Genomic DNA, 17,174 nt, shown 5'->3' with positions numbered 1-17,174 from the left:
CTTGCTTACCCCAGTAACGCGGGTCTTGTTTGCTATTGTGAGTACTGTTGTTATTTTTTTTGGCCATCCAAAGTCTTGTTCACGAAAGATAACACATTTTTTTCATAAAATTGGTTACATTTTGGTCTGTCGATTTTTTTCATTGAAACCACAGTCAAACGGTTTTTCACTATATTTTTTTATGAGAAACAGCCAGACTTGGTCACGGCTGAAACCGAGGAACATTTGTGATTGAACAAAATTTTAGCAGTAATGCTGCTTGTAATTCATAAATTTATTAAGCTTTGGTCTTGTCATATTGATTACGATATTGGTTGGAACATAACTTGGTAAAATGGTAAACATTTTGATAGTGTGCACAAGAGCAAAATTTGCACTGCTTTTTAAAATGTTTCATTTTTGTGAAATGCTGTTGACAAAATGATTTGTTTGCTCGTGCCAGCATGGGTCGACGAGATTCGTTTCTCACTGTCCTTTATGCGGCGGTTTAAAATGCAAGCCTGTTGTTTTGTCAATGTCTATAAAGTTCAGCTTGAATGAAAATTTAAATCAATATTGCAAGATCAAGCACTTTTTAGAAAAAATGTTAGTCAAAAGTGTTAGAATGTAGATGCGTTGTGAAATACAAGTGAAATGTACTATGCTCATTGCATTCTTAGTTTGGTTTCGAAGTGCAAAACTTCATTCATCACAAACATTCCTCTTGAACGACCGAACATTGATATGTGGCAATGTTTTCGTTCAGCAAAATGATTTGGCAAAAGTAATTTAAAGGCTAGCATGAGTATGGAGGTGTCGTTAGACCAGCTTAGTATTGGTGTAAGGTGGTGTACAGTGCCAATACTAGGAACCGCTCATGTTCACCATGTCACGCTACAGGCAATGAAAAATAGGGAGTGGCAACCTCTTTGTATCGCCGTGGTCCGACAGTCCACACAGTCTTTACAATGAGAGGGGAAACATAGGCAATCGGATGCTTCTTCCTAAGTGTGCCTTGTCGAGTAACTGCCTTTGGCGTTGCCTTTATTTTCAAATTTATGAACAAATAAAACTAGGTTAGGACCACATAATAGGGTTACGATGAAAAATAGGTTTCCCTTTTAATGTTTGAAGATAACAGCCACTGGCGTTATACTTCAAAAAAATGGCTCGAAATACACATATCACACAAACATTCAACATTTCAACATTTTGTCAGCAGCATTTTTCATTTTTCAAAAAAACACTCAGATGTACAAAAATAATGCAAAACATGAACAGCAAATTCACAAATTCTGCTGTGTTGAAATTTAAAAAAAATCAAACATGAGATTGTATGAAAAAGCTTCTTTTTTATTTTCAAACATGTTAAATCTCACGATCATAAGCCATATGTACAAAAATAATGCAACTCTGAATTGTAATTTCATGCTCTCAACAAAAAATATGCATCGAAAATTGTGAAAAATTGTGAAAATCTAGAAGTTGACGAGAGATCTCAAGATTTCAAAAAAACGAACTATAGGCTTTATTTCACACAAGATTTCATGAAAAAAATAAAATCTTCATAATGTTCAAATTCAACAAATCGACATTTGCAGCAAATCTCACAGATCTCACAATCATAAGCTATATGCACAAAAAAGCACCAAGTCCATGAAACATGAAAAATTGGTATCTTACTGAAACTGGCGTTCACACAAGATTTCATGAAAAAAATAAAATCTTCATTATGATCAAATTCAACAAATCAACATTTGCAGCAAATCTCACAGATCTCACAATCATAAGCTATATGCACAAAAAACACCAAGTCCATGAAACATGAAAAATTGATATTTTACTGAAACTGATTTCACATAATCTTCATAGAAAAACTACTTCATTCACAGATTTCAAAATCTCGAGCCATTTGTTCAATAATAATGCGGATTCAAGTGATAATTCTGGAACTATTTCATATGAGCGTATAAATAAAAACGGTAAAAAAATAGTCCTAACCATTTATGCACAATTATAATGCGATGCGCATTAATTTTGGCCATCGGGTATATAAGCTCTACATTTTTCAATATTCGTCATTCCAGTAGCAAGCTCTTAGCTCAGAAGTGCTGTTAAGTCTGCTGGGAGCCCAAAGTGGGTTTGAACTTCTCAGATTTCTCCTCGCACTATGAACTTGGTGCATCAGAGATACAGAGAAAATATCTGAGAGGTTTTTTTGACCTTCTGGTTTGAACATGAGAACCGTATGTCGCGATACCTCATAGTTTTTCGCTCTTGAGTCTGGCCAGCTCATGTTGTCGATCACTTTGACATTGCCTGACGAATACGATCATTCTCTGTGATAACCATTAGATCATATACAATTCAAAAGCGATTTTGGCAAGTGATTTGTTATTTGCGTCTGGTAGCATGAGCATAGAAGTATAGCTTCGACGAGATTTGTTTCTCATTGCTCAATATGCTACGGTCTTGGATGCAATGCAATGATTTTGTCAACTTCGCAAAAACATTTTGGCAAAAGTAAAATTTGAGAGGCTACCATGAGTATGGAGGTGTCGTTAGACCACCTTAGTATTGATGTAAGGTGATGTACAGTACCAATACTAGGAACCGCTCATGGTCATCATGTCGCGCTACAGGCAATGAAAAATAGGGAGTGGCAACCTCTATGCTCACGAGTACCCCTTTTCTGTACGCTAGTGCATGCATAGAGAGTGGACGAAGCGAATGGGGCGCTAGTCCTAAGTGTGCCCTGTCGAGTAACTGCCTTTAGCGCTGCCTCAGTTTTTTTCAAAATTCAAAATTCAATCGCTTCTTTGCTCATAAGGTGCGATACATAAAAGGAAATGCTTTCTGAGATTATAGTTAGCATTTCCTGCCTGCAAGTAAAGCGAGCAAATATGCCTCTATGTGCTTAAGAGGTATGTTTGAAAGTGAACTCTGTAGCCTTCTCTTAGCTCAAAAGAGAAATAAGTCTACGAGTTTTCGAGCCTAGCTTGTGGTTGAGGTACTTGAAGTTGATCGCAGAAATCCCTTCTTTGATCGGACAATGCGGCTGAGGCACTCGATTCTTGCCCCAGTACAGGCCTTCTTGTATCAGACATCACTTGTTCGGCGTTGTACCTACAACGAGTCAGCAATACCCCGTTTGTTACACCCGAGTAGTCCAGCACTCTACATTATAGGTGTAACAAATTGTAGAAGGTCGCCTGGGAGGCCTCTAATGGGTGCTGATTTTGCGTAGTGTATGACACTAGGAAAATAGGTTCCTGGCTCAGAGTTACCATTTTCCGATCTTGTTTGTGCGGTGGGTAACCTGACCAATGCCAGTCACAAGTCTGGATGAAAAACAGGGAGTGACCACATTACATAACAAAAATACTTTTCACATTGAATGTTTGACATTATAACAATTGTAAACTTTTGCTTGTGTTTGAGTTCATGAAAGCAAATGTTTTATGTATAATTATGTATATTGATATGTTTTCAATGCTATGCATGTTTGAACTTTGTTATCGGCTTACATATTGAATAAAACAGAAACTGAAATTAGAAGCATTAGTTGTGTTATTTGTAACTTTTTTATCATGAGAAATGATCAATTGTTATTCAAACGGGAGTGATCACTTCAAGTTCACGATAAAGCAATTTTTGATTTCATCTCATGTTATCAAAAATGGTATGATTTTTTTCAAAATTGTAATCCTTCGCATATTGGTAGAAACAAAATAATTCAGTGTTATTATTGCATTATAATTGTAAGCTCTTATAACTCGAGTATCATTCATTTATTCATTTATTCAGTTGATGTCAACCATGTCAGACGCAACTTTTAACTTGGTAAAACAGTTGGCAGATCGTATGCAACACAGTGAAACTCAATTGTTGCACATGAAGACTATCGTAGTTAACAACAGCAGACACGTATCTGGCGTATTGAGAAAACTTTCGCCACTAATTCGTAAAATTGTAAAATCACTTTACAAAATAGTTTCATCAAAAAAAACTCCTAGCAAGATGAGCCAACCAGAAATTAGATCTGGAGATGTGTTACAACTGGCAAGGAAAATGAAACGTGACTTAAAAAACTACAGAATTGAGTTGAACACAATATCAGAACGTTGTGGCAGGGAGAAGGCTATTGACATTTTATCCGAAATCCGATCGGTATCCAAGATATTTCGAAAAGTATCAACGCTCGGAGATCTTCTTTGCAATCATCTTGGCAGAGAGACAAGCATCCAAAAGGAGTTGCACTTAAAAAACGATGAAAAAAACATTTGTCAAATTTGTGTTACGGACAAAAAGTGTATTGTGTTTACGCCTTGTGGCCATTTGACTTGTCATGAATGTTCAATCAAAACTAGTAAATGTTATTTTTGCAGAACTGTTGTTATTGGAAAATATCAAATTTATCAATAAATTGTAAAATATATTTCTCTGTACTTGTTTTCAATTTTGTTTCTTCACGGTGGTTTTAATGCTATTACCTCCCTTTAAGAAGAATGAGATACGGGTTTTTAGTAGATGACAAATATCTCGTAAAACATTATTGTTTTCAAAATGAACAATTTGGGAACGTATAATAACTGTGACTTAAGTATATTGGAAAAATTGTTTAGTTGCTGATACATAACTTCATGTTCAGATTTTATTTTATTTTCAAATCAAAGGCTGTGATTTTAATCTTCGGGTGTTTTATAAAAAAGATCGTCATCCTAAATTTCCATTTATCGATGTGTTATTCAGCAATTTGTATGACAAAATAATAATCAAAGAACGAGAAGCAAAAATAAGTGGTATGAAAGGTTTTATTTTGAAATCGTTACATAATTTGCGTTTCATTGAAACAGAACATTTTTCAAAAGTTATACGCTGGGGTTTTCTTCGTTCGGTGTCTGGTCAAAAAGTTCGTCACCCCAATTCATTGCCACAGACAGTGTCTCATCATTATCATCAGTATCATCAGTATCGGAATGGTAACTCAAATCCCTTCTACAAACTGGTGTGTTCAAATCCTTTCTGCAAACTGGGATGCTCAAATCGCTTTTGACTACTTCATTTGTGACTTGTTGAAGAATTCCCTATAGTTTCCGTATGTGTCGCTTGTGCTCTCTAACCAGATGCTGTTTGTTTCGAATCGCTTGAGAAGAAAGCTGGCCTTCTTGTTTTAGAAAATTGATTTCTCTTTGCAATGTTATTTTCTGCCTTTTATGTGCCATAACGTCCATATTCATATTGTTGATTGTCTGTATTTTCGAACATTGTCCAAGGTATTCGAGTTCCTTTGTCAAACTTGTACGAACATCAGCTGCTACATTGAGATATCTCTGAAGTAGTATGTTTATCTTGTTCTCATACTGGGGAATAGATGTGCTATATCTGTATTCGTTAGCCATCTCTCTATGTATTGCAGCTAAGGAATACCCATAATGTAGAATATGAGCTTTTATATCATACGCTTAAACTTTTATAATGCACAAGTGTTTATCCAATGAAATGAGTTTATGATGGTCATTGTTGTAAACAAAACGAATCAGTGTTTCCATTGCATTATAATTTCAAGCTCTTATTACTCGAGTATCATTTATCAATTGTTTAATCCATTCATTCAGTTGATATCAAACATGTCAGGCACAATTTTAAGCTTAATAAGCAATTTGACAGATCGTGTAAAACACTGTGAATCTGACTTGCAGCAAATTAAAGCATTAATAAAAACACAGAGTAGCAAGCGCACTTTAGACGTGCTAAGAAAATGTCTTTCACTACTCCATAAATGTGTAAAGATATTGCAAAATACAACGATTTCCATTAAACCTACAAACAAGATGTGCGAACCGAAACAGAAGACCGGAGACCTATTGTCACAGGTTCAAAAGCTAAAAAATGACTTGAAAAAATTAAAAACAGACTTGAACAACATTTCACAGCGTTGTGGTAGGGAGAAAGAAGTTAACATTTTGGCTGAAATGCGATTAGTTTCCAAGATATTTCGCAAAACAGCTCCACTAGGAGATCTTTTATGGCATCATCTCAGCATGAAAGAGGAAACGCGACAAGAGTTGCAACGACAAATCGACGAAAAAAACACTTGTACTAGTTGTTTAACAAACAAAAAGTGTATTGTGTTTATACCCTGTGGACATTTATCTTGTCAGGCATGTTCCATTACCAGCAGCGAATGCCACATTTGTAGATCGGCTATTGTTGGAAATTTTCTTATGAATAAATCGTAAACAATTATTTGTATTTTTGCTTTCGGTTTATTTCATTTATATGGAAAGGTGAACTGTGTTAATCACTCAAACACTACCAGTTCTGATTCACACAGTTATGCTGTAGACAGCCGCAATACGCTAGTTAGCTCAAATTTCTAACATTGGTTAGCAAAGTTGACGAATGCAAGTTCGAGAAATAATGTATACGCTTTTGAGAGCACTACAAACTATATACAGCGGTGACTGTACTATTCACACTTCACTTACTATGGCAAAACGATATACTGACATCGTTGGGTTTGCTGGACTACAGTACAATGATTATTTTAAAAGGTTCTGTTGGGAATGCCAATTGTGTTGTGCTGGAGTCTTAACGTTAGAACCTTGTCAACGACATGAGATTTTGAACATTTTCCCTCCAGCTGGCTACTGCCAAAACTGTTTTCGATATGTGTGGTACTGTAATGATTGTAAGGCTGATGGAACGCCACCAAAAGTGCGAATGGGAAACTATTGTTTGTCATGTTTCTTCCACCGATTTGAAAATCTTGCAATCTTGGTTGGCTAACCCTGACGTAGTTGAAGAAAGTTTTCGATTTGACAATTATCTTGTTTCACAAAATAAAAAATAAAAACTTGAAATAAATTACTTTGTTTTTGTATCTGATACCAAGACGCTCATTTTTTTCTCTGATGATTTTCAATTTTCATTGTAAATTTTCGTTCTAAATTTTCATTCTCAATTTTCACATTCGTCTTTCACATTCGTCATTTTCAAACAATATCCTCGTGGGACTAAACGCACTCACCGCCGATATCGGGTTGTAAATAGCAGAGTCCCTGTTGCTCAAATATAACTATCTGAACTCACTTAACAAATTAACAGCTTAACATTATTCGAACTATAAAAAGCGAAATATCATATGAATATTGTTTTCATTATTTCAAAGAAATGCATTTATACAGCCAGAAATGCACTTTTATAAGTGTACTCAATTGTTTGTTGTTTTTAATATTTCTGGATTTCAGCAGTTAACAGCGGTTTCAAATTGTATGCATTTATAAATATAGCAGAAATATGTTCCTATCCTTTAGCAACATTCTCAAGGGTTAAACTATGTATTTAATTAAGTGTGACTGACTAGAAAAATGAAGCCCGATGACCCACCCACAAACCGCAGAATAAATTTTGCTGTCGCGGGGTTGTAACTGTAGGAAGGTATTTTTGCGAAAGCTGTTCCAGTTATCTCCCTTACAGCGGCCATCGTAAAAGATATGACGTGCTCCTTGATTTGAGCTGTAAATGGCAAACCCGATTTTAAGAGGAGCACTAGATTAAACATTGCTCCAGGCATTGTTGTGCTGGAAAAGATTGTATTTGTAAATCATAAACAAACTGCTCAAGCGGTTCGGACAATAATTAACTAATGGACATGATTTCAGGAAACTTGACCACGATGGTACTATAAACATTATAATGTTGAATCATAACATATTGTGTTTTAGTACTCTATGATACACATAATTAACAAATAATCCACTCTAGGTCGTTTATTTTTACATATTAAATATTTTAAAATTTCATACAATCTTGATATTGATTACGATTGTATGAAATTTAAAAATATTTAATACTAGTATGTAAAAATAAACAAGGGACCAATCGCTTGAATCAGGTAGCTCGACTGGCCAAAATGCAGTCCAAATACCAAGAAACTGTGATTCTGCATGCATGTTCTTTTTAAATGCTTGACGAGTTGTAGATATAGCTGTTTTATCACCCATCAAGTTACAATACGCAGTGTTCTGTTTCCACTTTTAAAGGGACTGTACACCAGATTGGCACCAAAAAAAGTTTTTTTTCTGTAACGAATCTCAGGACTGCTAAACTTAAATAAATTGTTAACTATGTGGTACTTCAGTTAGTAAGTTTCAATGCATTGTACACATCGATGCCAATTTTATGTCAGTTTACGACAATTTTCTTTTTTTCCGCTATTTTATCATACGGAGTACAGCGCCTTTAAGGGGGTGGTGGCCAGGCCCTTTGATACTTAAGGGAAACTACTAACATAATTCATATACTTGTAATGTTCAACTTGTTTTCAAACCTTTTTATTCAACGTGCATGTTTATGAATGGTGCCTTATTGCTATTTGCTACATGTTAAGAGGCCAATGCTCCTAAAATCCTTTTAAGGGGGGGGGGGTCCTCCGAAGAGGACACATATATTCTTTTTCAGGGGTGAGAATTGGCCTAAATTCGGCATAGAAAGGGCCGAATAAACCATACTGAATTATACTTCGATGTTAAAGTCTGCACTAAGACTTGAGTCGTTTCGTATAGATGGGCTCTGGGCCTTCTAACTGTTGGTCTACTCTACAGATATCATGATTGGTGCCAATTTTCCCTGGAATTCATGTTAAGACAAGTTTGGTATTATGCTGAAAACGAGAAGTCATTTAAACAATTGTTGACGAAGACGAGCCTTCGACATCGAATGACAAAATTAGATAGTCGTAAAATTTAATTTACATAAAAAAGCTGATGTTAATATTACAAAGATAGGCGCTTTAAGATGAATGGTTTAGGTAACTTGATTTATAAACGATTTTTTCGCAAAAAGTTGTTAGGCAATAGGCATCGATTTTAGCGATAAATTCATGTTTTGTTATAGTCGCAAAAACGTAAGACATATTCGAGTTTGCGACGTGTTCATTTTTTCAGATGGCGTCCTTTGCCATAGATAAAAACATCGAGGACGATCTTAAACTTGAATAAAGCATCGGTGACTCTAAGTCAATCAGAAATCTTATTCAAAATCAATGATCAATAACAAGGTTGCATTTTGGGAACAATGTAATGAACCAATCAATGTGGAATGAATGCTTTAAAACACCTTGATCTGAAGATGTTTTTTGCCTCTATATTATTATATAGATACTGCAGAATGCCCATTACACGATATCAAGAGTGGGAGTATGCACTCGGGATCCCTCTATTTTTGTGCTTATAAAATGATTGATGGCCAGCTCAAATAATATTAGCCTTTATAAATGGATGTTATAAATTAATAGCTACGTAGCTACAAATTCACCAGTGAAAAAAACGCCAAATATTGCTAATATCATTTGTATGTATATCGTTTGGTCGCATGATTTGCTGTAATTTTAATTTTGATCAGATGCTTATATGAATATATTGTACCTTGACTACGTTTAGAAACATGTTTCGTAATTTTACTATTTATATGCACGGGCATTTTTGTCTAGATGTATTTGGAAATAAACTGTAAAAACTGTATGCAACTAAACCATATATAGTTTTTATGGTCAAATGAGTTAAAGCACGATAATGCATTAAAATTAGAAAAATGATAATATTGCTTCAACCTATATTGCGCGCCTTAAATGTTATTTAAATCATGATAACAAGGAATGTGACCCGATATGGGATATACTGGGCAATGGAATCCATATCGGGTATGCCGGGTTTCCTGCGCCCCGTATATCCCATATCGTGTCACCTACTAACCCCGTAATGTATATATCACATCGACAACCCTTTTATATTAATCAATTTATGGGAAATGTTTTTTATTCACCGTCATCGAAAAATAGACGCCATATTGATACGATATTATTCAGTTACCCAATATGGCAACATATAAGGTTATCGCGTGACCAGTGCGGGACCAATGGCGTTGCTTTATTCATGTTGGAGGCATCATATAGAACAACTTTAGTCTAATCCTTTGCGTTTGTACGTGTGCTTTGACGTGTCTGCCTTGCATGTATACGTTTAAACATTTTTTTTCTTTTTTTGCCTTGCATGTAATAAAAACTATGTGTTCTTTACGTCTATGTCTGCCTTACTTGTAGGTGTCTGTATTTGCGTAAATGGGTTATGCGTTGGTCCGTATGCGTTTATAATTGTTGTGATTATGTTTTTGAGCTTTGTGGGGTTTTGTTGTTGTATCTTTGTTTCAATTGCGTTCATTTAAGCTTTTGCGCTAATGTATGCTTTGCGTTTATGCTTTTGAGAATGTGTATGCTTTTGTGTTTATTCGTGTTTTGCTTATGTTTATGAAAGTTTGCCGCCCCCATTGGCTGCATTATGATTTTGACCTTCCCCTCCCCCCCCCCCCCCCCCCCCCCCAATGTGGTATGTATCTTTATGCCTCTCAAAATATTGAAAACAATCATTGATAAAATATATCGGGAAATGCCGTGTTATGACTCATTGTTGCGTTTTGGGGAATCTGGTTAACAATAAAAGGAGTTTAATGCACTTAATATCCTTAAATAGTACTTTAAGCTGGTAATGATGGATTCATGCTTTTTGCTGATGTTTGAAATTGTTTGTGACATCGAATTTTGTTATTCGAATTTAATCTGAATAAGGTACAGTCAAAACTCGTTAGCTCGATATCGCATGGCTCAATATCCTCCGGCTCGAACAAAAGGACCTATTAAATTTTGTTTTACTATATGTTCATATAAAATCGATCGGATTGCTCGATATCTTGAGTGTCGATATTTCTCTTTGCGTACATTTTAACGCCTTGCCCCAATTTCTCGAAACATCTGAAAGTCCTACTTCTAACAGGATTAATCTAATCCCACTAGTTTTTATGGTATATGTTTTAATCTTTTAATGATAATCACGATAAACTAAATGTTATATGTATTTAGTACATTACTGCTTGAGTACGAATAATAAAATAAGCTTCTTAAGTTTGTTACTATTAAATCGTAACAACTCGGCCATCTCCGGCAAGCTTCGTGATAAACATTACTGTCGGATACTGGCCGAGGTGTTCCGATTGGTTAGGCTTAAGAACTTGCAAGAAAATTATTATTATATAAATATATATTTGTACATGGTGAGATTTACTGCAGTCAGATGGGGTCGCATATTTCCATTGTCCTATATTATTTACATTTGACAAAAAAGACAGAAAATTCTCGGTATGCTTTGTCATTGTGAATAATTATCAATGGTAAATGATACAAGAGATGTTGTCGGCCAGAAGTAACTGAATACATTGTTGTGTCACGGGTTTTGCGTTACAATAATCCTTCGTATCTTCTATCAAATGTGTTTAATTAGCATATTGTTTACAAAGGCTTGTCATATCATAACCAGGAAAATGTGGCCCTGTGTACGGTTTAAATATCAGCACATGAAGTTTTGATTATATGATTACATCATGTTCAGATCTGATATTCCAATATATGAAATATCATTAGTAGTAATAGTCTCATTTACTATTAAAACGTAGAGAACTGAGGAAAACAATGGCAACAAATTCAATGAATTGAATACGGCATGGGCTTCATCTTATATCTGTATATCTTCGTTCTTTAGATCGAAAATGAGTATCGTAAAAAACAACCAAATTTCCTACACTGTCGTGCTATCACAAACAGTATCATAAGATGCACTTGAACGTCGCCCTGTATGTGTACAACCCCGTAAATGACAGCTATAAAACAAATGCAAATTATGTCATCATATGTAACATTTTGGTTGCCTAAACAGAAAATAAAATATGTGTGTGCGTGCGTGCGTGCGTGCGTGCGTGCGTGCGTCCGTGTGTGTATGTGTAAACTATTATTCCATTTGAATATCACTGTTATTTTCTCTTCTACGGTTCTTGATTGTGATGTTATCACAATGATCTTAATTTTGTGCTTATAAAGTGACATGCAGTCGAACCCCGTTGGCTCGAACACCCTGCATGGGCCGAGGTAAATACCTTGAAATTCGAGCAAAGTAGGAATGCATATATTCAGAAGAAGACAATCGGTCCTTTACATCAAATTCAAGTCAACAAGTTAATCGAACCAAGCAAGTTCAAGCCAGACTGTATACGTTATTAGGACAAGTATTCGGTCGAACGCTCACAAACTGATTTAACCCTCCGGTGTGTGCCTATCTAGTTTTCATTGACCCTGCCAAGGGTCATCCACCGACCCTACCCAGACGGCCAACCACTGGCCCTGCCCAGGCTGTCATCCACCGACCATTTCCAGGCTGTCACCCACCGACCATTTCCAGGCGGTCAACCACTGACCCTGCCTCGGCGGTCAACAACCGACCATTCCCAAGCGGTCGCCCACCGACCATTCCCAGGCGGTCAACCACTGACCCTGCCCAGGCGGTCACCCATCCACCATTCCCAGGCGGTCAACCACTGACCCTGCCCAGGCGGCCACCCACCGACCATTCCCAGGCGGTCAACCACTGACTCTGCCCATGCGGTCACCCACCGACCATTCCCAGGCGATCAACCACTGAACCTGCCCAGGCGGTCAACCACTGACCCTGCCCAGGCGGCCACCCACCGACCATTCCCAGGCGGTCAACCACTGACTCTGCCCATGCGGTCACCCACCGACCATTCCCAGGCGATCAACCACTGACCCTGTCCAGGTGGTCACCCATCCACCATTCCCAGGCGGTCAACCACTGACCCTGCCCAGGCGGCCACCCACCGACCATTCCCAGGCGGTCAACCACTGACTCTGCCCATGCGGTCACCCACCGACCATTCCAATGCGGTCTTTTGATATTTCTAATGTAGGTTGTCTTGAAGAGATGTATATATCTCGTTAAGTAATTCGTCGGTGCCTTTAAACCCTGAATCTTGGTTATATTTCTCTGTTATTGGACTTGTCCCTGAGGTTTACGACAATTTTCTTTTTTCCCGCTATTTTATCATACGGAGTACAGCGCCTTTAAGGGGATGGTGGCCAGGCCCTTTGATACTTAAGGGAAACTACTAACATAATTCATATACTTGTAATGTTCAACTTGTTTTCAAACCTTTTTATTCAACGTGCATGTTTATGAATGGTGCCTTATTGCTACATGCTAAATGTTAAGAGGCCAATGCTCCTATAACCCTTTTAAGGGGGAGGGGCTACCTTCGAAGAGGAAACATATATTCTTTTTTCAGAGGGGGGGGGGGGGCTAGGAATTGGCCTAATTGCGGCATAGAAAGGGCCGAATAAACCACACTGAATTTTACTTCGATGTTTAAGTCTGCACTAAGACTTGAGTCGTTTCGTATAGATGGGCTCTGAGCCTTCTTACTGTTGGTCTACTCTAAATATATCATGATTGGTGCCAATATTCCCTGAAATTCATGTTTAGACAAATTTGGCATTATGCTGAAAACGAGGCGAAGACGAGCGTGTGCTTTGACGTATCTGCCTTGAATGTATAAGTTTATGCATTATTTTTCTTCTTCTTTGCCTTGCATGTTTGTGTTTTTGTACGTCTGTGTCTTTGCGTGTATGCGTTTATTTTATATCTCTGACTGCGTTTCTGCCTTTACTTGTACGTGTCTGTATTTGCGTTAATGGGTGATGCGTTGGTCCGTGTGCGTTGATGATTGTTGTGATTATGTTTTCGAGCTTTGTGTTATGTTTTATTTGGTTTTGTTTCAATTGCGCTCATTTTAGCTTTTGCGCTAATGTATGCTTACTCACTCAATACGTGAGTAAACTAATTATTCACTAATCTCAAAATACAACAACACAAACAGTTTAGGAATTGGCAATGTATTTGGTGAACATGTACACAGGAAAAGACAGTATTCGGATGCTGGAAGAGTGGTAATAGCGTCTAAGCACATCTGGATCTTAACCTTTAAAGTCAGCAACAACTTTTAACGGAATCTTGGAAAACGCCATGAAGCAACTGGAACGAAACTTATTATACGGTGAATCTCAAATCATAAACGTAACAAATAAGTTACTAACTTATGTAAGACACTCACAGTGGAACTCTGTAAATGAAATAAATATACATATTTTCATAGAACACATAATACAGCAAATTCAACCTGAAAATAGGGATGGGATGGGATGGGCGGGAAATATGATCAAATTTATATCTTCACTTTCAGACATCGTAAAATACCTTCTAATGTCACCAAATACAAAACCTCGAGTGACGAAAACAGAATAGTTTTCCCCATATAACCATCAAAAACACGAGGAAATCATGTTACTCGTGTCCCGCCAAACTAATCCACCTGAATACTGAAGTACCACGGGTACTTGAACCAATCTCATGAAATCAATAATGTATATGTTTTTCGAAACGTAAATAATTGTATTTTGCGTTGTTTATGAAAGTTTGCCCGACCCAACTGGCTGCATTATGATTTTACCCCGATTTAGCTCGATATTGCATGGCTCAATATCCTCGTTGGCTCGAACCGGATTAAACGGACCGATTTGTTTTACTATATGGTCATATAAAATTCGATCGGATGGCTCGATAGCTTGAGTGTCGAAATTTCTCCATGCATACATTTTAACACCTGGTCCCAATTTCTCAAAACATCTGAAAGTCCTACTTCTAATAGGATTAAGCTAATCCCACTAATTTTTATGGTATATGTTTTAGCCTTTTTATGATAGTCACGATAAACTAAATGTTATATGTATTTAGTACATTACTGCTTGAGTACGAATAATAAAATAAGCTTTTTAAATTTGTTACTATTAATCGTAACAACTCGGCCATCTCCGGCAAGCTTCGTGATAAATATTACAGTCGGATACTGGCCGAGGTGTTCCGATTGGTTAGGCTTAAGAACTTGCAAGAAAATTATTATTATATAAATATATATTTGTACATGGTGAGATTTACTGCAGTCAGATGGGGTCGCATATTTCCATCGTCCTATATTATTTACATTTGACAAAAAAAGACAGAAAATTCTCGGTATGCTTTGTCATTGTGAATAATTATCAATGGTAAATGATACAAGGGATGTTGTCGGCCAGAAGTAACTGAATACATTGTTGTGTCACGGGTTTTGCGTTACAAATAAATAATAATCCTTCGTATCTTCTATCAAATGTGTTTAATTAGCATATTGTTTACAAAGGCTTGTCATATCATAACCAGGAAAATGTGGCCCTGTGTACGGTTTAAATATCAGCACATGAAGTTTTGATTATATGATTACATCATGTTCAGATCTGATATTCCAATATATGAAATATCATTAGTAGTAATAGTCTCATTTACTATTAAAACGTAGAGAACTGAGGAAAACAATGGCAACAAATTCAATGAATTGAATACGGCATGGGCTTCATCTTATATCTGTATATCTTCGTTCTTTAGATCGAAAATGAGTATCGCAAAAAACAACCAAATCTCCTACACTGTCGTGCTATCACAAACAGTATCATAAGATGCACTTGAACGTCGCCCTGTATGTGTACAACCCCGTAAATGACAGCTATAAAACAAATGCAAATTATGTCATCATATGTAACATTTTGGTTGCCTAATAAACAGAAACTAAAATATGTGTGCGTGCGTGCGTGCGTGCGTGTATGTGTAAACTATTTTTCCATTTGAATATCACTGTTATTTTCTCTTCTACGGTTCTTGATTGTGATGTTATCACAATAATCTTACTTTTGTGCTGATAAAGTGACATGCAGTCGAACCCCCTTGGCTCGAACACCCTGCATGGGCCGAGGTAAATACCTTGAGTCTTGGGAAATTCGAGCAAAGTAGGAATGCATATATTCAGAAGAAGACAATCGGGCCTTTACATCAAATTCAAGTCAAAAAGTTAATCGAACCAAGCAAGTTCGAGCCAGACGAGTTCGACTGTATACGTTGTTAGGACAAGTATTCGGTCGAACGCTCACAAACTGATTAACCCTCCGGTGTGTGCCTATCTAGTTTTCATTGACCCTACCCAGACGGCCAACCACTGACCCTGCCCAGGCTGTCATCCACCGACAATTTCCAGGCGGCCACCCACTGACCCTGCCCAGGCTGTCACCCACCGACCATTTCCAGGCCGTCAACCACTGACCCTGCCTCGGCGGTCACCAACCGACCATTCCCAGGCGGTCGCCCACCGACCATTCCCAGGCGGTCAACCACTGACCCTGCCCAGGCGGTCACACATCCACCATTCCCAGGCGGTCAACCACTGACCCTGCCCAGGCGGTCACCCACCGACCATTCCAAGGCGGTCACCCACCGACCATTCCCAGGCGGTCAACCACCTACCCTGCCCAGGTGGTCACCAACCGACCATTCCCAGGCGGTAACCCATCCACCATTCCCAGGGGTCAACCAATAACCTTGCCAAGGCGGTCACCCATCCACCATTCCCAGGCGGTCAACCACTGACCCTGCCCAGGCGGTCACTCACCGACCATTCCCAGGTGGTCACCCACCGGCCATTCCCAGGCGGTCAACCACTGACCCTACACAGGCGGTCACCCACCGACCATTCCCAGGCGGTCAACCACTGACCCTGTCCAGGCGGTCACCCACCGACCATTCCCAGGCGATCAACCACTGACCCTGCCCAGGCGGCCACCCACCGACCATTCCCAGGCGGTCAACCACTGACCCTGCCCAGGCGGTCACCCACCGACCATTCCAAGGCGGTCACCAACCGACCATTCCCAGGCGGTAACCCATCCACCATTCCCAGGGGTCAACCAATAACCTTGCCAAGGCGGTCACCCATCCACCATTCCCAGGCGGTCAACCACTGACCCTGCCCAGGCGGTCACTCACCGACCATTCCCAGGTGGTCACCCACCGGCCATTCCCAGGCGGTCAACCACTGACCCTACACAGGCGGTCACCCACCGACCATTCCCAGGCGGTCAACCACTGACCCTGTCCAGGCGGTCACCCACCGACCATTCCCAGGCGATCAACCACTGACCCTGCCCAGGCGGCCACCCACCGACCATTCCCAGGCGGTCAACCACTGACTCTGCCCAGGCGGTCACCCACCGACCATTCCAAGGCGGTCGTTTGATATTTCTAATGTAGGTTGTCTTGAAGAGATGTATATATCTCGTTAAGTAATTCGTCGGTGCCTTTAAACCCTGAATCTTGGTTATATTTCTCTGTTATTGGACTTGTCCCTGGGCCTCATAGTTTTGATACGATTGTTCG

General features: G+C 38.6%; 1 protein-coding gene across 1 annotated transcript; it reads left to right on the top strand.

Annotated features, from left to right (window-relative positions):
- Positions 1-15,676: 15,676 nt before the first annotated feature.
- On the top strand, positions 15,677-16,887 carry LOC128221458 (uncharacterized). Its single transcript, XM_052930066.1, has 3 exons — positions 15,677-15,720; positions 16,050-16,302; positions 16,699-16,887. Exons 1-3 carry the CDS (start codon positions 15,677-15,679, stop codon positions 16,885-16,887), a joined length of 486 nt encoding a protein of 161 aa, XP_052786026.1.
- Positions 16,888-17,174: the final 287 nt, after the last annotated feature.

This window comes from Mya arenaria, chromosome 16 (assembly GCF_026914265.1).
Source record: "Mya arenaria isolate MELC-2E11 chromosome 16, ASM2691426v1".
Classification (NCBI taxonomy): domain Eukaryota; kingdom Metazoa; phylum Mollusca; class Bivalvia; order Myida; family Myidae; genus Mya; species Mya arenaria.
This window is presented reverse-complemented; position numbering and strand designations above follow the sequence as displayed.

Coding starts and splice junctions, on each gene's coding strand:
- LOC128221458 (XM_052930066.1), top strand. CDS start 15,677: ATGCAGTCGAACCCCCTTGGCTCGAACACCCTGCATGGGCCGAG. Junction 15,721..16,049: donor AACACCCTGCATGGGCCGAG/GTAAATACCTTG, acceptor GACCATTTCCAG/GCCGTCAACCACTGACCCTG. Junction 16,303..16,698: donor CAACCGACCATTCCCAGGCG/GTAACCCATCCA, acceptor CACCATTCCCAG/GGGTCAACCAATAACCTTGC.